Below are 25,099 nucleotides of genomic sequence, written 5' to 3' on the forward strand. Positions count from 1 at the left end.
AGAAGAGAGGAATGTAGAGAGAGAGAGATTTTGGGAGATGTTAAGTGAATGTATAGGAACCTTTGAACCAAGTGAGAAAGTAATTGTGGTAGGGGACCTGAATGCTAAAGTAGGAGAAACTTTTAGAGAGGGTGTGGTAGGTAAGTTTGGGGTGCCAGGTGTAAATGATAATGGGAGCCCTTTGATTGAACTTTGTATAGAAAGGGGTTTAGTATAGGTAATACATTTTTAAGAAAAAGAGGATAAATAAGTATACAAGATATGATGTAGGGCGAAATGACAGTAGTTTGTTGGATTATGTATTGGTAGATAAAAGACTGTTGAGTAGACTTCAGGATGTACATGTTTATAGAGGGGCCACAGATATATCAGATCACTTTCTAGTTGTAGCTACACTGAGAGTAAAAGGTAGATGGGATACAAGGAGAATAGAAGCATCAGGGAAGAGAGAGGTGAAGGTTTATAAACTAAAAGAGGAGGCAGTTAGGGTAAGATATAAACAGCTATTGGAGGATAGATGGGCTAATAAGAGCATAGGCAATGGGGTCGAAGAGGTATGCGGTAGGTTTAAAAATGTAATGTTAGAGTGTTCAGCAGAAGTTTGTGGTTACAGGAAAGTGGGTGCGGGAGGGAAGAGGAGCGATTGATGGAATGATGATGTAAAGAGAGTAGTAAGGGAGAAAAAGTTAGCATATGAGAAGTTTTTACAAAGTAGAAGTGATGCAAGGAGGGAAGAGTATATGGAGAAAAAGAGAGAGGTTAAGAGAGTGGTGAAGCAATGTAAAAAGAGAGCAAATAAGAGAGTAGGTGAGATGTTATCAACAAATTTTGTTGAAAATAAGAAAAAGTTTTGGAGTGAGATTAACAAGTTAAGGAAGCCTAGAGAACAAATGGATTTGTCAGTTAAAAATAGAAGAGGAGAATTATTAAATGGAGAGTTAGAGGTATTGGGAAGATGGAGGGAATATTTTGAGGAATTGTTAAATATTGATGAAGATAGGGAAGCTGTGATTTCATGTATAGGGCAAGGAGGAATAACATCTTGTAGGAGTGAGGAAGAGCCAGTTGTGAATGTGGAGGAAGTTTGTGAGGCAATAGGTAAAATGAAAGGGGGTAAGGCAGCTGGGATTGATGGGATAAAGACAGAAATGTTAAAAGCAGGTGGGGATATAGTATTGGAGTGGTTAGTGCTATTATTTAATAAATGTATGGAAGAGGGTAAGATACCTAGGGATTGGCAGATAGCATGCATAGCTCCTTTGTATAAAGGCAAACGGGACAAAAGAGAGTGCAAAAATCATAGGGGGAGAAGTCTGTTGAGTATACTTGGTAAAGTGTATGGTAGAGTCATTATTGAAAATATTAAGAGTAAGACGGAGAATAGGATAGCAGATGAACAAGGAGGCTTTAGGAAAGGTAGGAGGTGTGTGGACCAGGTGTTTACAGTGAAACATATAAGTGAACATATAAGTGTGACTTTGTCAATGGTCCAAGTTGGACCGAAACGTCGTCGTAAGCTTCTCTCTTTTATGTGCGGGTTATTTGTGTATCGTTCCAGTCACGGTATTGTGCCTTTTTGTTATTTATATATAAGTGAACAGTATTTAGATAAGGCTAAAGAAGTTTTTGTGGCATTTATGGATTTGGAAAAGGCATATGATAGGGTGGATAGGGGAGCAATGTGGCAGATGTTGCAGGTGCATGGTATAGGAGGTAGGTTACTGAAAGCAGTGAAGAGTTTTTATGAGGACAGTGAGGCTCAAGTTAGAGTATGTAGGAAAGAGGGAGATTATTTCCCAGTAAAAGTAGGCCTTAGACAAGGATGTGTGATGTCACCGTGGTTGTTTAATATATTTATAGATGGTGTTATAAGAGAAGTAAATGCGAGGGTCTTGGCACGAGGCGTGGAGTTAAAAGATAAAGAATTACACATAAAGTGGGAGTTGTCACAGTTGCTCTTTGCTGATGACACTGTGCTCTTGGGAGATTCTGAAGAGAAGTTGCAAAGGTTGGTGGATGAATTTGGTAGGGTATGTAAAAGAAGAAAATTAAAAGTGAATACAGGAAAGAGTAAGGTTATGAGGATAACAAAAAGATTAGGTGATGAAAGATTGGATATCAGAGTGGAGGGAGAGAGTATGGAGGAGGTGAATGTATTCAGATATTTGGGAGTGGATGTGTCAGAGGATGGGTCTAGGAAAGATGAGATGAATCATAGAATTGATGAGGGGAAAAGGGTGAGCGGTGCTCTTAGGAGTCTGTGGAGACAAAGAACTTTGTCCTTGGAGGCAAAGAGGGAAATGTATGAGAGTATAGTTTTACCAACACTCTTATATGAGTGTGAAGCATGGGTGATGAATGTTGCAGCGAGGAGAAGGCTGGAGGCAGTGGAGATGTCATGTATGAGGGCAATGTGTGGTGTGAATATAATGCAGAGAATTCGTAGTTTGGAAGTTAGGAGGAGGTGCGAGATTGCCAAAACTGTTGTCCAGAGGGCTGAGGAAGGGTTGTTGAGGTGGTTCAGACATGTAGAGAGAATGGAGCAAAACAGAGTGTATCAGTCTGTAGTGGAAGGAAGGCGGGGTAGGGGTCGGCCTAGGAAAGGTTGGAGGGAGGGGGTAAAGGTTTTGTGTGCTAGGGGCTTGGACTTCCAGCAGGCATGCGAGAGCGTGTTTGATAGGAGTGAATGGAGACAAATGATTTTTAATACTTGACGTGCTGTTGGAGTGTGAGCAAAGTAACATTTATGAAGGGATTCAGGGAAACCGGCAGGCCGGACTTGAGTCCTGGAGATGGGAAGTACAGTGCCTGCACTCTGAAGGAGGGGTGTTAATGTTGCAGTTTAAAAACTGTAGTGTAAAGCACCTTTCTGGCAAGACAGTGATGGAGTGAATGATGGTGAAAGTTTTTCTTTTTCAGGTCACCCTGCCTTGGTGGGAATCGGCCGGTGTGCTAATAAAAAAATAATAATAAAAATAATTATTACAATTATGCAGTAGTCTGAATAACAGTAAAGTTATTATTTGTGTGGATAAAAATTCAAAATGAAAAGCAAGAGTAATATGAGAGGGGCCTCGAGACGTGACTAATGAACAGAGAAAATGTTATTATAGTGCCAGGAATGTCTGCAGTATTTGTTCTGAACCCTATTTTGAAATTGGCTTTTCTTGAATTTTGTGTGAAATTGGCCAAATCAGTAATTTCTGCTCACTTTATTGGGTAGTTAAAAAAACATAAATGGGCAGTTTCTTGTACTCAATTGATAAAATAAAAGGAGTCTATCTAAACAGCTATGAGTTTGGTTGACTGGAACAATGGAATTGGCCCAAAATAGGGCTCAGAGTGGGCAAAATTGCTTATGTGTAAATATCGCCAAGACCGCTGTCTTTATTAATGTCTGTATTTGTATTGTCTTTAATAAAATATAAAAAAACTTTGCGAGAGCATAATTCCATAACTTTTCCATCAAATTTCATGCTTTTGTTTCATTACCTTTGGTAGAAGATTCTGTCATTTCATAAGAAAAAATAATTTTTTCTTTTGGAAAATTCTTCGACTCTAGGAGCAAGTTTTTGAGTAGGGGCTGTGACCTCTCAAAGGGTTAAAACTTGGAAGTAAATTTCTGGCTAAGTATATCATGCTTAGCTAAGGGGTTATCAACTCCAATTAGATGATGAGTGCCTCTGTTTGTTTGGGTAGTCTTATTATATTTGGTTTTTACCCTATGTCCTCCCCCCATGTGTATCTTCCTCTATTGCAGTAACTCAAGTATTATCTGCATGGAGTTCATTAAGAGAGAGGATCTGCAAAAATCTAAGGCTTATCAAGAAAAAAATATTTTAGCACTTCAAACAAATACATGTAGCGTTTCAAGAACTGTGTGCCACAGCAAGGATTCTCCGGTACTGATCATGTCCAGTTACCAGCCGTCTTTCTTGTGTCACTGCCCATGCCCTACCATTTCAGTACTGACTGGTGGCCACACAAAACTGTAGTACCCAGAAATGCTTCAATGTATATGCTTGTGGTTAAGTCTGGAAATATGTGAAATATTATTCTGGATAGATACCTAAGGTAAGTACCCGACCAGCTTGGCTGTGCTTTGTATGTTGGATTACATACAGCCAGTGGTAACAGCCTGGTTCATCAGGCCCTGATCCACCAGGAGGCCTGGTCAAAGACTGGGTCGGGGAGGCATTGACCCTTGGAACAACCTCCAGGTAGGTAGACTCCCGGTAGCAGGTAGAACTAAAGGTACACAGTAAAATGGATTTTTTGTTATATTAAGAAAAAGCCCATTTTCTCTATTTGCACGTGCACTGAATGCTTGCTGCAGTGTGCAGCCATCCTCTTCAATTACTTCCAGCACATGGACCAATATGCCAGTGTAGATGACACCACTAGACTGTAAACAGTTAATGTGCTCAATTTTTTGTTTGTGTGATGAATCGATAAAGAAAGTTATTAGAAACATTAAAAGGGTTTAGCAGATCACCTACTCTCCATAAATTTAATGGACTAGCGGGCAGAAGAGGTAGCATATAATGCAGTATGCCTGTACAGTCATTCCTACAAAGTCTGCATGATAAATTTTATTTCAGATTGGGCAAAATTTTGGTTTCAAAGACCATATCTTTGTAATCAAATGCAATACATCAACTAATTAGCTAATACTGATAATCATAATAAAAATGAAAGTGGAGATTCATGAATAGATAAGATATTGAACCAGACAGCCACTGGCTACATGAATCTATTTGCTGGTTGCCCATCAATTCAAACACTGGATAATTTAAACTCAAAAACAAGGATGCCTGTGAATTTGTAGGGATGACTGTACTAATAAAAAACTAAATAAAATTAACTTAGAAGCAATATTTCAAACTAAATCAGTTGCAACTAACCTTGGAGAAGATAAAAATTATGGCACTACACATTCAGGTAGCATACAGGTGAAACAAAGTATGAATTCAGACAAATGGTGTATATGGAGAATGATGACAAAATTGGTGGGAAATTCTGCATGTTATATCCTGTTACAAAAGTGGGAAAATATTGAGTGACTAAAGATGCTTAGTCAATGCTTTTGGAAAAATCTGATTGCTCTCCTTACTATTAATGTTTCTATCCAGAAAACTCATTTTAATAAATGTCCTGTAACAGGTCAAACTTCATTAGGAAGTTTTCATACATCTCTTATTTTTATTTTATCTGATCAGTAATAAAAAATGAGTTGTTTTATTATGAAATATTAACAAGTGGAAAAAGAAATATATAATCAAATTTTCAACTATTATATGAGTTTTCAGGAACTTAAAAGCTTAAGTTTTTAAAACAAGCATTATTACACGTACAAATTTAAATCAATAAAGAATATAAACTTAAGAGCATTTATACAGTAATGCTTTTCTCCTTTTCACTGCTGACATTTTGCAAAACTCTTAAAATAACATTAAATATAAGCCACACAGTGCTTGCAAATTATGTGAGAAATGCAAATCTGCAGCAAACTATAGTTTAAAACTCAGCCACAAAGAAAAAAACAACACACACTAAGATATCTTAAGCAATTTACTGTACTTTAACATAAACCCAATGGTGTATTAAACAAGCTTTGCAGACAGATATTTAAATATACCTCCACTCATATATCCTTGTCGAACATATTTCTTGAAGCGGCATCCAAACCATATAGGATGACTGGCATCATAAGAGCTCAGCATATAGCGAAGATTTTCTACAATAACGTACCTAAAACAAAGAATATTCAAAATATTACATACCTGCTATAAAGCTACTTCCAATAATTCATGACTTTACTGAAGTATCTTGATGCAAGTCATTACTGTTATAAATATAACTAAAACATTACAACAAGAGAATGGCAAAAATAATGCTATGACATTTTGTAAAATAAAATAGAGGAGGAATTAAGAAGAAATACTGACGTGTCATCATCAGCCTTCAAGAACCAGTCAGCATCATTATAATGGTTATTGTAAATATAGATGAAGGCAGCCTTCGTTTTTTCCCACAAGTGATCACGTCCTTCACCAACTTTTAGTGCCACAGCTCCAAGCTCCTTGTCTGTTTTTACATCAAAGATAGATTTATATATTTAGTGAATGACAAAGCAGAAAATAAATATGTATACAGTGGACCCCCGCATAACGATCACCTCCCAATGCGACCAATTATGTAAGTGTATTTATGTAAGTGCGTTTGTACGTGTATGTTTGGGGGTCTGAAATGGACTAATCTACTTCACAATATTCCTTATGGGAACAAATTCAGTCAGTACTGGCACCTGAACATACTTCTGGAATGAAAAAATATCGTTAACCAGGGGTCCACTGTATTTTAATACCCACTAACATCTAAAAAATCATAAAGCTATCTTCAAAGATATACAGGACCACTCCTCTTGCCCAATAAAAGACAATACCAAGAAATAAAAGCAAAATCCTTCTTACAGCTTTACTTTTTCTCATTGCTCATTGACGTTTGCTTATTGCACTATCATAGTGGAAGCAGGCTTCATACAGGAATTCAAAAATAGATGCAAAATGATTTAAATAAGTCAAGACCAAGAGCCAGAGCTCACTCTCACAAACTCAATTAGGTAATTACTTAAAATAAGAGATCTAGTAAATATTCATTTAATCCCTTCTGAGCAATTAATTCATGCAAAAATGCATTAATTTTTTATTTTGTAAATTCAACAAACAAAAAATATGAACTGAAGCAGCAATTATTAGCGTGGCTGCAACATGAATGCCATTTTGGCAATTTGTCTAACTGCATAAGAATAGGTACAGCAATGAGGCTTTTGAACACAAAAGATATTTTAAATGAAAACCATTTAAGAAATGCCAATTCAAGTTAGTCATCTTATTAGCACAGTATGCTTGAGACAGATGGTCATCAGTGCTGCATGTAACCTAATACTTAATTGGAATATAACTTACAAAGAAATGGAAATGGTTTCAATACATGATAGGGAATATTATTTGCCCAATAAAAGCCACTCATGTTCATTCACCTTTGCAAATGCTTAGTTTATGCTATTTAATATATTGCTCACATTCAAGCAGTGAACAGAATTTTAATTTAAGATTACTGCTAAACATTTTCATCATTAGCTTTTTCTTTATTTGAACTTTTTGTGTGCTAATGAATGTAACATTTATTCTAAGTCAAAACTTTGTACTTTTTATGATTTTATCTTGTCAGTTTTAGCATTTTAGGAGTCTGTGATATGTTTAAGGGGTTCATCCACTAACTATTCAGTCAGGAAAATGTTCAGTAAAGTAGACTGTATTTACCAGTAGAGTACTGTAAATACTACAATGCAATTATAGGGAATCTCTGTAGAAATAGGCTGTTTGACTCAGGAGTAGTTTCTACTGTACTCCTCCCCTCAACATCTACAATGGATAAATTCATGGTATTTTCTTAACACACTGGCCATTTTCCACAGAGATAAGGTGACCCAAAGAAATACATTTTTTTCTTTTCAACGAACCGGCCGTATCCCACCGAGGCAGGGTAACCTAAAAAGAAAAATGAAAAATTTTTCTTTTTAAATATAGTAATTTATACAAGAAAAGGGATTACTGGCATTTTAGTCACCTCTTATGACAAGCATGGCTTACAGACGAAGAGTTCTTACTACATTCACCATCACTTGTTCTCTAACTGCCTTTCCAGAGGTGTACAGACATTACAGTTCAAATGACCCCACAAACTGCAACACCCCTAACCATTCTCGAGAGTGCAGATACTGTGCTACCTACCTAACCAGTTTCTCTGAATCTGGTTCATGGCTACTGTACAAACTTATATTTCAATGAGAAAAAACTATGCATTCTGGAACCCTGTAACCATATACAGCATTAGTCAAATATTTTGAAAAAAATTGGGTCATTTTTAAATTGACAACAGTAAAAATAATTCCTCTAATAGGTATGCAATATTTATGCTAGAAGATTATAACAGAAAATGTGTGTCATGCTTCTGGGAGTCAAATATGCAGATAATACTACAACACCATACATGTCAAAGTTCAATGAAATACACTGACAAGTAGTGAAATAATACCATAATTTAGTTACAGATCCACAAATGCAGCCAAATTTAACAAGCAATAGGACAAAAAATATAACTTGAAAATTGGTGGTCACTAAAATTGATGCAACAGAGTACAGTATTGTTAAAAGGATGGCAAACATAAATTTTAGTAATTTGGTTAAATATTTATATTATGTTTTATCAGAACTGGCATAGTTCCTAATTCTAATCTTGCTTAATTTACATTCCTAGTGTGCTGCTAAGTTAGCAAAAAGCTAACTACTTAAACAGTAGTCAATGAGTAATTCATTAATGAAACTTAATATACTAACATATTTTGTACTTGTAGTCCTGGTAAGAACCTATATAATACAGTACACTATATGACTGGGAGGTATAGAAGTACAGAAATGTAGTAAATTCTATGAATACTGAGTCAAGTCATCTGCTGCATTAGGCTGGACTTGACTCCTGATTTTAAACAATTAACTGAAAGTTTTTCCATTCAACATAGATTGGAAATGTAAACTATATTCAAGGTATGGTCCTGGAATAAACTACAGAATCTATATACAGTAAGGCCCCGCTTTACGGCGTTTTGCCTTATGGCGTTCCACTAATATGGCGATGTCAAATTATGACCAAAATTTGCTATACGGCAAGCGGTCTTTCAAATATGGCGCCCCCCACCCAGTTTGTTTACATTTTCCATGACCACATCTATTAGGTCAGGAAACTTTCCAAAATTTCAAGTGTTTTAAAGTTACTGCATATTTTATATATACTCTGATAATTATACTTATGTGTACCTGTACCTAAATATACTTACACACTGTGCTGGTGTGCAGGTACACATTAAAATATATTTACACACTGTGCTGGTGTGCAGGTACACATTAAAATATATTTACACACTGTACTGGTGTGCAGGTACACATAAAATATACTTACACACTGTGCTGGTGTGTAGGTACACATTAAAATATACTTACACACTGTACTGGTGTGCAGGTACACATAAAATATACTTACACACTGTGCTGGTGTGCAGGTACACATTAAAATATACTTACACACTGTACTGGTGTGCAGGTACACATTAAAATATACTTACACACTGTACTGGTGTGCAGGTACACATAAAATATACTTACACACTGTGCTGGTGTGCAGGTACACATTAAAATATACTTACACACTGTACTGGTGTGCAGGTACACATTCAAATATACTTACACAGTGCTGGTGTGCAGGTACACATTAAAATACTATACTTACACACTGTGCTGGTGTGCAGGTACACATTAAAATATACTTACACACTGTACTGGTGTGCAGGTACACATTAAAATGTACTTACACTCTGTACTGGTGTGCAGGTATACTTACACACCGTACTGGTGTGCAGGTACACATTAAAATCGCTAAGTCTCTCTCTACTCATGACACCAACACAACGTAATAATAATCACTCTTTTTATTTATTTTATTAACACACTGGCCGATTCCCACCAAGGCAAGGTGGCCCGAAAAAGAAAAACTTTCACCATCATTCACTCCATCACTGTCTTGCCAGAAGGGTGCTTTACACTACAGTTTTTAAACTGCAACATTAACACCCCTCCTTCACTCTTGGGCACATTAAATGTCTTATTTTACAACAATACAGGCATTTTCATTAATCCATCTATGATATTTTCCTCAAAATTATATAAGAAACCTGTTACATAACATATAAACATGATACATACACTCACAGAATAAAAATTGACGTAAATATGATAATAGTTTACAACATAGCTGTGTAGGTAGTGTTGGAAGAATTATGTTTTCCCTAGTCAAACACTGGGGGATAACTGTAGAAAAATAGTCTTTTCGTATGCCTTCACTCTATATATAGCAATTCACGACCCTTGTGGGTTTAGTGCTTTTTATTAATAATAATAATAATAATAATAATAATAATATTATTATTATTAATAATAATAATAATAATAATAATAATAATAATATTATTATTATTATTATTAATATTAATAATAATAATAATATTATTATTATTATTATTATTATTATTATTATTATTATTATTATTATTATTATTATTAATATTAATAATAATATCTTCATTCTAAAAATGGTGTGTTGCTGTTTGTTTATTCTGAACTAACTTGTACACAATGTAAGAGTATTTGTATTGTGAGGTAATTATTATAATAAAAAAGTATTGAGGTAAATGTTTTACAAACTCTTACAAACATACGTGAATGAACTAAAAGTAGACACATATTAATAAGCATTTATTTCGCCTGACCAAGTGATCATCCACTACCTGTTCAGTTTGTGTTCTTACATTGTCTGAACTCTGTATCTCGTTCTCTCTCTCGTTTACTCTTTCGTTAACTAGTTGGCTCTCATTGACGATGGCGTCTAAGGTTAGCTGTGATAAAAAGAGAAGTCGTAAGCCTCTTGCTTTAAGTGCCAAGTTAGAGGATGATGGTGTGCCATTCTGATTTTATTCAATAATCACCCTGCCACTCACCTCTCACACATTAATATTAATATTTTAAGGTAGGTAATAAGTGTACTCTGTGCGTATCTTACCTTTTATTGTGTTTTCAATGCCTATTTCTATTGCTAACTTAATATAAGTTAGTGTAAACTTGTTGTCTGGCATTTATTGCATATTTTATGTGTGCTCTGATAATAATACTTGTGGAGCTGTGTGGTAGCCGGGTGGAGGGACAACATTACGTTTTCTCTGCTCAGCCATCAGAGAAAACGTGTATGAATCTACATTTGACCCAGCCACTCCCCCACTCCGTTTTTGTTTACAATTTTCGGCATGAATTATTCATTACTTCTACCTTCGTTTATGATGGCATCTAAAGGTGGTTGTTAGAAATGATTAAATTCAGTGAACAAGGCATGTCCATGTTAATAATATGGCTCTGGGCCACAGTATAGGTAGCCGGTAGGTGTAGCCAAGGCGGGCTACACCTACCGGTTGCCTACACTGACTTCCTACAAATAAATACTACTCACCTCTCTTCCTATATTAAGACTACACATATTTTAAGGTAAATAATGAGTGTACTGTATGTGTATTTTACCTCTCTGGGATGTTTTAAATATCGTATATTAAGTATGAGACAGGGAGCCAGGGCTACCTACACCTGGGCTACCTGCACCTGACTTCCTACAAATAAGTACTACTCACCTCTCTTCCTACATTAAGATTACAAATACTTTAAGATAAGTAATGAATTTACTGTGAATGTATTTTACTTTGTGCGTTTTTAATGCCTAGTTCTATTACTAACTTAATATAATTTAGTGTAAACATGTTTCTGGCATTTATATGCATTTATAAATGGAAACAAATGGTGTTCTGCCTTCCGGCAATGTCTGCTTTCCGGCAACAGCCTGGAACCTAACCCGCCGTGTAAGTGGGGCACTACTGTATATTTCTTTTAACATGTCAGCACACCTTAAAAATCCTGCAAGTACAGTGGACCCTCGCCTAATGCTATTAATCCATTCCTGAGAGCTCAACGTTAGGCGAAATTGTCGTTAGGCGAATTAATTTTCCCCATAAGAAATAATGGAAATCAAATTAATCCGTTCCTGACACCACAAAGTATGAACAAAAAAAAATTTTTACCACACGAAATATTAATTTTAATACACACAAACTGAAGAAGACATGCACAGTTACATGACACTTACCTTTATTGAAGATCTGGTGATGATTGATGGGATGGGAGGAGGGGAGACTGTGGATGGTGTTAATGTTTAGAAGGGGAATCTCCTTCCATTAGGACTTGAGGTGGCAAGTCCTTTTCCGGGATTACTTCCCTTCTTCTTTTAATGCCACTAGGACCAGCTTGAGAGTCACTGGACCTCTGTTGCACAACATATCTGTCCATAGAGACCTGTACCTCCCGTTCCTTTATGACATTCCTAAAGTGTTTCACAACATTGTCAGTGTAATAGTCACCAGCACGGCTTGCAATAGCTGTGTGAGGGTGATTTTCATCAAAAAATGTTTGCACTTTAAGCCACATTGCACACATTTCCTTAATCTTTGAAGTAGGCAACTTCCTCAATTTCCTTATCCCCTCCTCCAAAGCAGTTTCCTCAGGTGTGGCCTCTTGCTGTTCAAGATGATCTAGCAGCTCATCAGTGGTTAGTTCTTCATTGTCCTCCTCCACCAACTCTTTCACATCCTCCCCACTAACCTCCAACCCCAAGGACTTCCCCAATGCCACAATGGATTCCTCAACTGGCATAGGATTCCCAGGGTTAGCCTCAAACCCTTCAAAATCCCTTTTGTCTATACATTCTGGCCACAGTTTCTTCCAAGCAGAGTTCAAGGTCCTCTTAGTCACTTCCTCCCAAACCTTACCTATAAGGTTTACACAATTGAGGATGCTAAAGTGATCTCTCCAAAACTCTCTTAGAGTCAATTGAGTTTCTGAGGTCACTACAAAGCACCTTTCAAACATAGCTTTTGTGTACAGTTTCTTGAAGTTGGAAATGACCTGCTGGTCCATGGGCTGCAGGAGAGGAGGCAAAAAACTTGACCTTAATGAAGCTCATTTCCGCAGAAAGTCACTCTGCCATGTCTGAAGGATGACCAGGAGCATTGTCTAATACCAGGAGGCACTTAAGGTCTAATTTCTTTTCAATTAGGTAATTTTTCGCAGTGGGAGCAAATCCATGGTGTAACCAGTCATAGAAAAAGTCCCTAGTGACCCATACCTTACTGTTTGCCCTCCACAGCACACACAAATTAGCCTTGACGACATTGTTTTTCCTGAACACTCTGGGAGTTTCAGAGTGATACACCAATAAAGGCTTCACTTTGCAATCACCACTAGCATTGGCACACATCAACAGAGTAAGCCTGCCTTTCATAGGCTTATGTCCTGGGAGTGCCTTTTCCTCCTGAGTAATGTAGGTCCTGCTTGGCATTTTCTTCCAAAACAGGCCTGTTTCATCACAATTAAACACTTGTTCAGGCTTCAGTCCTTCACTGTCTATGTACTCCTTGAATTCCTGCACATATTTTTCAGCCGCTTTGTGGTCAGAACTGGCAGCCTCACCATGCCTTATCACACTATGTATGCCACTATGATTCTTAAATCTCTCAAACCAACCTTTGCTGGCCTTAAATTCACTCACATCATCACTAGTTTCAGGCATTTTTTTCTAATTAAATCGTCATGCAACTTCCTAGCCTTTTCACATATGATTGCTTGAGAGATGCTATCTCCTGCTATCTGTTTTTCGTTTATCCACACCAATAACAGTCTCTCAGCATCTTCTATCACTTGCGATCTCCATTTCGAAAACAAAGTTGCACCTTTGGCAAGAACAGCTTCCTTGATTGCCGTTTTCTTGGCCACAATAGTAGCGATGGTTGATTGGGGTTTTGTGTACAACCTGGCCAGCTCGGAGACACGCACTCCACTTTCATAGTTAGCAATGATCCCTTTCTTCATATCCATAGTAATTCTCACTCTTTTTGCTGTAGGGTTGGCACTAGAAGCTTTCTTGGGGCCCATGGTGACTTATTTTGCAGGTGCAATCACTAAAAAGGCTGTGATAATATGAAATGTTCCGACTGTATGCTTGGAAGCGACCGCGGTGGCTGGCTTGTAAACACTGGCACCCACGGAACAAGTGAGGCAGGCTCAGGCCGCACGTGGACGCGTCTCGAATGGATCGCGTTGAACGAGTTTTTTAGCGCTAGCCGAGGCAAAAGTTTTGCGTTAAAATGTATCGCTAGGCGGATTTAACGTTATTCTATGCGTTCGTTAGGCGAGGGTCCACTGTATTTATTTTTCTGCAAATAATGGTCACACTCTAATACAACATTTCCTCCTACAGGACTACAGCAAGTTAAATTTTGTCTAAGGAAAATACCATAAAAAAAGTTTCTCATTTCTAAAAATTATATTACAATATTTATAAGAATGCAAGAAACTGATGCTTACAGAAGGAATACTGTAATACAAACCTTCTTCGCTGCTGATAAAAATTAGCTTGTTGCAGCGTCGTGCCCACGTAGCTTTAATATGTCGTGCTTTCTTCTCGTGGTTACTTGGGTTTGTCATTATCCAACAGAGTACTCGAACTTTATCCTTGAGAATATCTGCTTCCACAGCCTCTCCTGAAAAAAGTAAATAAAAGAAAATTTTAAGCCTAAAAAGAGAGAAAAAAGACTACAGTGGAACCTTGGCTGTCAGACTTAATTTGTTCCAGATGTCAGTTTGACAACCAAAATGGACAACAACCAAAGCAATTTTTTCCCATAAAGAATAATGTAAATAGAATCAATCCATTCCAGACCCCAAATGACAATACACCCTCTCTTCATTTAACGACAGAGTTCCGTTCCTAATACAGTGGACCCCCGGTTAACGATATTTTTTCACTCCTTAAGTATGTTCAGGTGCCAGTACTGACCGAATTTATTCCCATAAGGAATATTGTGAAGTAGATTAGTCCATTTCAGACCCCCAAACATACACGTACAAACGCACTTACATAAATACACTTACATAATTGGTTGCATTCGGAGGTGATCGTTATGCGGGGGTCCACTGTACTACCACGTTGGTAAACGAATTTGTTGCTAAGTGAGGAGCATACTATAATGGTAGTGGGTTTGTGTCAACCATCTTTCATATTGTTTTGATGTCTCTTTTGTACCATTTATAACATTTTTAGTATATTTTTAACCCTTTCAGGGTCCAAGGCCCAAATCTGGAGTCACGCACCAGTGTCCAAGAATTTAAAAAAAAAAAAATTTGTTATTTTTTCTTATGAAATCGTAGAGAATCTTTTTGTGAAGGTAATAAAACAAAAAGTACGAAATTTGGTGGAAAATTGACGAAATTATGCTCTCGCGAATTTTGATGTGTCAGCGATATTTACGAATCGGCGATTTTGCTGACTTTGACTCCCATTTTAGGCCAATTACATTATTCCAATCAACCAAATTCTTAGCTATTTCACTAGTATTACTTCTATTCTATCGATTGAGCACAAGAAATCGCCAAGTCAACTGTTTCAACTACAAAATAAAGTGATCGGAAATTGTTAATTTGGCCAATTTAACACAAAGTTCAAAATATTCCAATTTCAAAATAGGGTCCAGAATAAACAATGTAGGCATTCCTGGCACTAAACTAACATTTCCTCTGTTCATTAGTTATGTTTTGAGGCTTTACAAATAAATTCCATTTTGATTTTTTATTCACATAATGAATTTTTATTCACACCAAAAAATAGAAGATTTACTGTTATGCAATACTGTAATAATTGTATAAATATCATCACCATATTTGTGAATGTATATTAGACCCACCAGCTGACGTGTATTAGACGTGTGAGGTCGTTTGTTTACTCTTGAATATCGGCAAAAATTTAACATTTCCGCTACTTTGAGCTCAGTTTCAAGCCATTTCCAGTGCTAAAACCAATCAAAATCATCTCTATTTCTGTAATATGTCTTCCATTCTATCAAATGAGACCAAGAAATCGCAAATACAACTATAAAAAATATACGAAAAAACACTGCAAAGTTGCTGTTTTAATCGAAAAATCATGATTTCAGTTTTTTTCTCTCATTATACACAGCGTGCTGCAGGATCTGTTTTATGTGGTGCACACATACCACATAGATGTATTCTCTCATATCTAGGCCCAAATGTACCACTCACAGTTTATCAGAGTGAGCTGAGCTCATGGCGTAGATCTACGGTTTGGACACTCACCGTAAAGCCGTAGATCTACGGGACGGACCCTGAAAGGGTTAAATGTTGAAAAATACAGTAGTACAGTGGTACCTTGAGTTACAAGCTTAATTCGTTCCAGAAGGTTGTTTGAGTGCCAATACCAAACGAATTTGTTCCAATAAGGAATAATGAAAATTAGATTAATCCATTTCAGACCCCCAAAAATACACTTACAAAAGCATTTATAAAAATACACTTACATAACTGTTCGAGTTGGGAGCTGCTCGTATCTCAAGGTACCACTGTATATTGTAATAAACAGAACAGAGGAAAACAGCTGTAATATACATTATTTAGGTATGCATGCTGGTCAGAGAGCCCGTCAAAAGTCCGAGTCATTGGTAAACGAGTACATCATTAAGTGAGGAGAGGCTGTATAATTTATTAATTTATAATGTACTAACTACTACATAAAAAAATTTATAAAATTATACAGCACAGGGAAACTGTAAAAATTAATATTAACCCTTTGACTGTTTTGGTCGTACGAGCCAATGTGTTTGACATATATATATGTACTCAAAAATTCTAGCGGCTTCAAATCAAGCGGGAGAAAGCTGGTAGGCCTGCATGTGAGAAAATGGGTCAGTGTGGTCAGTGTGCACTGTATAAAAAAAATCCTGCAGCACGCAGTGCATAAGATAAAAAAAAAACTCTGATCGTGTTTTCGGATTAAAACGCCAACTTTGAGGTGTATTTTTGTTTAGTATTTATGGCTGTATTCTCATTTTCTTGGTCTCATTTGATAGAACGGAAAACATATTACAGAAATAAAGATGATTTTGATGGGTTTTACTATGAAAATGACCTTGAAATGGAGCTCAAAGTAGGGGAAATGTTTGATTTTTGCTGATGTTCAAGAGTAAACAAATGATGTCATTGTCCAATAAATGTCCAACTAGCCATTCTAATATGCAGTCAGGAATGGGTTGACATTATTTATACAATTATTACAATATTGCAGTAGTCTGCATAACAGTAAATCTTTCTATTTTTTGTTTGAATAAAAATTCAAAATAGAAAGCAAGAGTAATATCAGAGGGGCCTGGAGATGTGACTGATGAACAAAGAAAATGTTATTTTAGAACCAGGAATGTCTGCATTGTTCATTCTGGACCCTACTTTGAAACTGGTATATTTTTTAATTTGAGTGAAATTGACCAAATTGCCAATTTCTGACCACTTTATTGGGTAGTTGAAATCAGTAAATGGGCAGTTTCTTGTACACAGTCGATAGAACAAATGGAGTTCTAAAGAAATAGCTATGAGTTCGGTCGACTGGAACAATGGAATTAGCCGAAAATAGGGCTCAAAGTGGGCGAAATCGCTGATTTGTAAATATCGCCGAGGTCGCTAACTTCGCGAGACCGTAAGCCTGTAAGTTTTCTATACCTTGTGGCAATAGTGGCACTTACATTTCTGGTAGGATGGCAACTGTTGGGCTTTTACTATCCATGGTGCTACTACCCCATTTGCCTTTTCCAGTCCCCATGACCTATTTCCTACTTCAGAGAATTGCAGGATAAGGATAAGTAAGTAAGTAAGTAAGTTTATTCAGGTACACACAAATACAGTTACATAGAATTATCATACATAGCAGCATATGTGTAGAGAACCTAGGATAACCCAAAAAAGTCAGACAGAGTGACGTATTTCCATTGGGGTCCTTTTACCTTATTATTATAATATAAAGGTTATAATATTTTCTTATTATTCTACAATGAAGATAACATCTTATTATCATACTAAAAAGACTATCTACTACACGAGGGTCATTAAGACTATCTACAATATGAGGGTCATTACTAGGAATATGATAAAATTTACACGTATGTTAGCTAAAAAATAGAAAATCATTCCCCTCCCTTTCTGTAGCTACATTCATCAGACACCTTTTGGCACTCTTCTTGAACTGGTTCATGCTATGACTGGCTTTGACATGTGCGGGCAGTCTGTTCCATTCCTTTATTGCTGTACAATAAAAGGTGTTTGAAGCCTGTCCAATGACTGTAGGTACTACAAAGTTGTGCTCTCTCCCCCTAGTACTATGATTGCTTTGGTTCCCAACCTTGACAAAATTGACAGCAAGATATTCTGGACATTGTTTGTGAGCAATTTTATAAACATGATTTAGCTTCAGTTGTTTTACTCTGTCTTCAACATTCAGCATATCCAACTGCTGTAATTCATCCTGGCCTACATGTTCTCTTGGTCCCAGCCCCAGGATGAATCTTACGATTTTGTTCTGGGTGATTTGCAGTCTATCTTTCAGTTTTTTTGTCAAGGCAGAGTACCAAGAAGAGCAAGCGTAATCCATATGGCATTGTATAAGGGCTAGACATAGGGTCCTGTGAGCCTCAGTAGGTAGACACTGTGCTTGTCTATACAGGAACTTCAGTCTGGCATTCGCTTTCTTTACTACACTGTTCCCTATCAATTCTCCTGACATGCATGGGTCAAAGGGGATTCCCAAATATTTTACTGATGAAACCAAAGTGATAGGCTCCCCATTACATTGAACATTAAAATTATTTACCCTTCTCAGTTTATGTTTCGTGCCAAAGAGAATGGCTTCAGTTTTCCCTAGGTGTAATGATAGTTTGTTGTCTACTAACCATTTGCTGCAGGACTCCAGTTCCAGTGTTAAAACATTAGCAATATCTTGTGGGTCTTTACCTGACACTAACAGAGCACTGTCATCTGCATACAGTAGGAGTTTGCACTTGACACTGATAGGCATATCATTGACATAACATAAGAATAATAAGGGACCCAGAATACTACCTTGGGGAACTCCACATGTTATTGGCAGGGGTTCTGATTCTGTTTTGTTGATTTTGACTATTTGTCTCCTGTTGCTAAGGTAGGACTTAAACCAGTCTACAGAACCTATACCGATAGCTTGAAGTTTATTACATAATATATTGTGGTTGACAGTATCGAAGGCCTTTTGCAGGTCTAAGGTTACCATACCTATGAGGTTCCCCTTTGACATTTCAGTTCTCAGGTAATCCATCAGATTAATAAGGGAGGTGTCGGTTGAGTAGGATCTTCTAAAGCCCAATTGACAGCTATGGAGAATGTTGTTGTCATTAAGGTACTTAACTACTTGAGAATACACTGCCCTCTCTAGAATTTTAGATATTATACTGAGTATACTAACAGGCCTATAGTTGCTTACATCAGACCTACTATTTTTCTTGAAGATAAGAGTAACTCTGGTCTCCTTGAACCCCTCCGGTACGGTATTAGTGGTGATTGATAGATTTATTATGTGAGCAATAGGGATTGACAGTTCAGAAGCACCATCTTTTAGGAACTTAGACGGGATGTTATCAGGGCCTGTGCTCTTAGTTGGGTTTAACCTGCTTAGTTCTTTTTGAATAAAGTCATGAGATACACTTACTAGTTGACAACTGTTTGGGGTTACCCCTTTATTGGTATAGTATGTTTGAAACTTATCAGAGTCTGTGTTAAAGGTATTTGATGCAGCTGGTAGTTTACTTACTAGTGTTGATGCAACAGATGTGTAGTAGGAATTAAAGCAATTTGCCACCTTAGATGTTTCGTGGCATACCTCATTATCGATAGTGAGTACAGTGGACCCCCGCTTAACGATCACCTCCAAATGCGACCAATTATGTAAGTGTATTTATGTAAGTGCGTTTGTACGTGTATGTTTGGGGGTCTGAAATGGACTAATCTACTTCACAATATTCCTTATGGGAAAAAATTCCGTCAGTACTGGCACCTGAACATACTACTGGAATGAAAAAAGTTCGTTAACCGGGGGTCCACTGTACTATGTTAGACCTATCTACTGGCTTATGGCTATACTCCAACTGTTTTAGTTGTTGCCAGAGCTTTCTGGGGTTATGCTTATACTCTTCAATTTTTGAGCAGTAGTGCTTTGCCTTTGCTCCTTTTATAAGTCTCTGTACTCTGTTCCTCACCCTTTGGAATTCATTTAGTGCTGCAATATCCTGTCTGTTTGCTTTAAATCTTTTTAGCAGCTGGTCTCTGAATTTCATATTATCTAATATCTCAGTATTCATCCAGGGTTCAGTTCTTCGTTTAATCCTAACCTCTTTAACTGGTGCAATATTATCAAGGATGGTAGTGAACATTGTTTTGAATTTTTCCCAGGCATCGTTTACGTCCGTGCAACTTGTTATCTCTGTCCAGTCACAATTGTGTAGCCTATTTACCAGTGTTTCTTTACTGTAGTTTCTAGTTGACCTCATTTTTATTGTCCTGTGTAAGCCTATCCTATCCCTAGTGATTTTCCTGGTGCAGTAAATGATGAAATGATCACTAAGACCTGTGGTAATGACGCCTGACTGACTAATGTTCTTAGAGCGGTTACAAAGTATGTGGTCAATTAGGGTGGCTGAGAACTGTGTGATCCGGGTTGGAGTATTAATTAGTTGAGTGTAACTACTTAATCCTAGAATTTGCTTATACCTTTTGCATAGCCCGTTATTTTGCTGCTGAAAACAGATATTGAAGTCGCCCAGTATTATTGTCTCGCAATTGTTTTCAACTCCGGACAAGACTCTGGAAAAGTCTTCTAAGAACTGGTCCTGGGTAGGAGGGCGGTAACTAGTTCCTACTAAGATGGGTTTGGTCTTAGGAAGCAGCACTTCAAACCATAGAATCTCCAGTTAATTGCTATTTAAATCAGGTCTTGGGTTGTAAGCTAAGTCATTTCTAATGTAGGCACATACTCCACCACCCTTTCTGTTCCTATCTAAGCGTTTTATATTGTAACCATCTATTTTGACCTCGTCGTCAGTCACCGTATCATCCAACCAAGATTCAGAGATGGTTATAACTGCCGCCCTAATTTTGTTAGCTAGAATCCTAATCTCTGCCAATTTAGGAAGAAGTGATCTTGCATTGACATGAATAAAGTGAAGGCCTGTTTTCATAAAACAATCATAATCATCAATATATGGCAATGGGTCATTTGTATTAAAATTAGGTAAATCAATGTCATCACTGCTAAAGGGTAACTGTGCCAAAGTGCACTTGTTACACACAAAATGAATTCTGGCACCGTTGCTATAATTGTACATACATCCATCATGCACCCACCCCTTACACATTTTACATAAGGTGCCTTTTCTGTTTTTCATGCATACTTTAGTACAGTGTATGCACCTGTTTGGTAGTGTTTGAGATAATAATGGCTGTATTGTCTCACATTGACCTATGTATGCATTACATATGGAGTTAAGGTTATCATTCCTAGCTACTAGACCGTCATTATCGCCGTCATTTATCTGTCTGTTTTGCCTCTGCACAATAGTTTGAGGTCCTGGATTAATTTGGATATCACCACTTAAGAGCGCTACAATAAGAGCTGTGTGCCACTGTTTTTGTTTGGGTATGCGGTGTTGCCATACCTTGCGGCGATAGTGATATTTACTTTTCTGGTAGGATGGCAACTGTTGGGCTTTTACTGTCCAGGGCACTGTTACTCCATTCACCTTTTCCAGCCCCCATGACTGATTTCTTTCTTCATGGAATTGAAGAAGAAATATAAATATAATTATGGCAGCCTGTACCCCCCTAATGCCTGCCATTTTCACTCTTCGCTCTTTTACTCATATACAATAATATTTATTTCTCTTTTCCAGTCCCTAGTACACTTAGTATCTGCTTTAGCAATTACCACTGAATTACTAGTAAAATTTCCTCTTCAAAACCCTCTTCACTGCTCACTTTTCCCTTAACTTCACAAAATCCTTACAGTTAACCCCTTATTACACAGTCCCCTTCCCATCTCACTTCACAGTCTGGCTTCCCCAATTAACTTCTAACTCCTTTCCATTCTGGTAGATCAGAAAGGTTTAATCCATGGTTTTATCCTTCCAAATCCCCCTCAATTCCATTTATCGGGGGTTGTGTGGTGTTGTTGACTGCCTGACCTGTTCTGCTGACTCAGCCATTTTTAAAACACTGAGGGGAGTAACGCCACCTGCAACCTGACTTTCCTTGAGTTTATAGATATATTTGGCATTTTCTGCTATGATTCTCTCACTGTACACTGGTCAGCTGTAATCATGGCAACCTGTATCCTTCTACTGCCAGCCATGCTCACTCTTCACTCTTTTTATCACTTCACAACAATTTCTTTTTTTTAAAGAAACCACTGATTGCTATCAGTCACCTAGCAATGTACCTGGGTGTGCATAAATTCTGTAATGGATTTCTGGGCCATTTTACCCTGCAGTACATTATACAGCTGATGATAAGGTATCAGCTGCTCTAGACACTGTTTCAGAGCACTGCTTCTAGATTTGTCAAGGCCCTCAGCAGTAAAAAAGTCTAACTTTAAGTCAGTCAAGTTAGTCAGTAAATCAGTCAGTAAATCAGTCAAATCAGTCAGTCAGTCCAGTCAGTAATTCAGTCAAGTCAGTAAATCAGCCAAGTAAGTCAGTCAGTCACTAAGTAAAGTCAGTCAGTCAAGTCAATCAGTAAGCCAGTCAGTAAATCAGTCAAGTCAGTCAGTCTAGTCAGTAATTCAGTTAAGTCAGTAAATCAGTCAAGTAAGTTAGCCAAGTAAGTCAGTCAGTGATGTCAGCATAGTTGCTGATCCCATATATGTATATGTTATCTGAGTATCATAGTTAGTACCATCCATATGTTTTACATACACCACCCCTTGCTAGGCCCAGTGACTAGCTTGTGTGACATCACGTGATGCCAATGTGAGCGCTATGCTCCCGGCCCTAGGCCTCAGTTCCCTGTAGTCCTAGCAGGCAACAGGACAGACAGTTTGGGCTCTCCCTTATCACAGTCTGCAATATAAGCATTAACATCCAACAAGTGTGTTTAACTCCAACCATCACATCTCCATGAACCCCTCTCGCAAATGGTGCCAGCAGTGTGGGCGTAAAATTGTTAATTATGCTGATGTACGGGGATAAATTCTCTCAGCTGACGAAGACATTGTGTGTGTGAGGCATGGAGGCCTAGCTCACAGCCTGCTCCTCCGACCCAGCACTCGCCAGCCTCTCTGCACTACTTCCTGGTCAGTCTTTGTCTTAGTGTTTTATTTGCTTATTTGCATTACTTCCGAGGGGTTGACCCGAGTTTGCAAATTAAGCCAAGCCACCAAGGCAGTCTGTGGGGGGGAGTCAGCACTACACCATCCAGCCTGTCTTAAGTACCAGCCTTGCCTGCTAGCCAGCTTTCCACCCCTGCTGTGCTCATCGTTACAAGTTCTCAAGCCAGTCTGTGTGATGGGTTAAGCCAGCCAAGCCAGCCAGCCAACTAACCCAGGTGACTTACCCAGTACTCAAGCAAGCCACGTGAGTTCCAGCCTTCACCGTCGCTTTGTGCCTCCAGTTCTAAGCTGTTCTGAGTGCTTTACCATCTCTGTGGTGTCGTGGTATTTCGTGGGTTTTTAAACCAGCCCAGCTTAGAATATTTTTGTGCCTAGTGTGGGTGTCGCGTGGGCTTACGCCGCTCATCCCACAGGCCCAGTCACCATGCGGTGTCTCACCACACTGCCTCACTCACTCACACCTACCACCACTTTTTTTGTACCCTTGTAACGGATTCTAGCACCATATTTTACAGACCACATAGGGGGGTCAAGAAGCAAGAGTGTTCCTTCAACCCTGTGCGCCTACGTAAAAGCCTCCTGTGCGAGTCTATCGTCGATTTAAGTGCAAAAACTTCGAGAATTCGCCGGGTAGTGGAGTGCTGCACCAACTACAACCAACCTTCCTCCACCTCCCATCACTAGTCTCATTCTCCACCAATGTTGCTACAGTGATAATATTTTTCTTTATAGAGACATTTGTGAGTGTTGAGGCAATTTTTTTTTTCCAGTGATTTCTTAGTGACATTCAGTGACTCTTCATTAAACTGCTCATTATATCTTGTTTGCAATATTTTTTTTTTCTTCTTCTTTCTTCAGTGCTAATTTTCGTGCTTTATTTTTATGTCTGTTGTGTTGTGTTCATTTTTTTTTATATACATGAAGTAAGTACTTTTCAGTTTTTCCCTGTTGTGTGCAATATATAAGTAGTATAAACTTGTGTTACACTTCATAAATTATCTTGTGTTCACAGTATTGTGTTCCTTGCCTTGCCATTTATGCAGTGAAGTAATTCAGTAACTTGTTATCTTATATTCTGCATCACAACTCAGTGTTGTCTCAGTATTTTTTTTTTCTCTCCCAGTATTTGTGTCCTTGCTGAATTTTTTTTATTCATTCATTTGCCATTTTTTTTTTCTGTGTGTTGAACATTCTTGTGTTAATTATTTTAATTTAGCCAGTGTCTAATTTATCTTATCTCCACAGACAATAGTGCCATTATTTTGTTTGAAGCAAGAGAATTATTTTCCAATTTTTGTCACCCCAAGCCTCATTGCAAGAAAATTCTCATAGTATTGTATATATATTGATGTGTTGTGTTCCTTCCTTATTGTGAGTGTTAACCTTTCTCTGTTTTGTATTTTTTGCCCTTTATTATTTTTCATATTTCACTGAACGAATTCACTCTTAGTGCAATTTTAACTTTTTTTAAAGTAAATCATTCTTTTGCTTGTTCAGTAAGTGTTTGCTTAAGCTGCAATTAAGAGTTAAAGTGTTCAATCAGTTCATTCCTTGATAATATTTTCTTTTGGTGCTCTTGTAAACAACTCCATTTGTCCTATCACTTGAGCACAAGAAACCGTCCATTTACCGATTTCAACTACCCAATAAAGTTGTCAGAAACTGGCAATTTGGCCAATTTCATGCAAATTAAAAAAGATGCCAATTTCAAAATAGGGTCCAGAATAAACAGTGCAGACATTCTTGGCACTAAAATAATATTTTCTCTGTTCATTAGTCACATCTCCAGGCCCCTCTTATATTACTCTTACTTTCTATTTTGAATTTTTATTCACATAAAAAATAGAAGATTTACTGTTATGCAGAATACTGAATTATTGCAATAACTGTATAAATAATGTCAACACATTGGTGACTACATATTAGAATTGCTAGATGGACATTTATGGGATGGTGACGTCATTTATTTACTCTTGAATATCGGCAAAAATCAAACATTTCCGCTAATTTGAGCTCAATTTCAAGGTCCTTTTCATTGTGAAACCAATCAATATCATCTCTATTTCTGTAAAATGTCTTCCATTCTATCAAATGAGACCAAGAAAACAAGAATGCAACCATAAATACTATACGAAAATACACCTCA

The 25,099-nt window shown here is 37.5% G+C and overlaps 1 protein-coding gene and 1 long non-coding RNA gene across 17 annotated transcripts in view; both read right to left on the reverse strand.

Annotated features, from left to right (window-relative positions):
• Positions 1 to 25,099, reverse strand: part of LOC138853721 (uncharacterized) — a 181,990-nt gene that overhangs the window by 64,812 nt on the left and 92,079 nt on the right. The window lies entirely within an intron of this gene.
• The window catches only part of LOC128692831 (glycoprotein-N-acetylgalactosamine 3-beta-galactosyltransferase 1), a 151,035-nt gene that overhangs the window by 32,895 nt on the left and 93,041 nt on the right, over positions 1 to 25,099 (reverse strand). For all 16 annotated transcript variants that reach the window (XM_070091977.1, XM_070091969.1, XM_070091968.1 and 13 more), the window contains 3 exons: positions 14,096 to 14,248; positions 5,949 to 6,087; positions 5,639 to 5,751 (listed from right to left, as the gene is read on the reverse strand). In XM_070091977.1, coding sequence (XP_069948078.1) covers positions 5,639 to 5,751; positions 5,949 to 6,087; positions 14,096 to 14,248 — 405 coding nt within the window. The remainder of the gene's footprint in view (positions 1 to 5,638; positions 5,752 to 5,948; positions 6,088 to 14,095; positions 14,249 to 25,099) is intronic.

This window comes from Cherax quadricarinatus, chromosome 38 (assembly GCF_038502225.1).
Source record: "Cherax quadricarinatus isolate ZL_2023a chromosome 38, ASM3850222v1, whole genome shotgun sequence".
Taxonomy (NCBI): Eukaryota; Metazoa; Arthropoda; class Malacostraca; order Decapoda; family Parastacidae; genus Cherax; species Cherax quadricarinatus.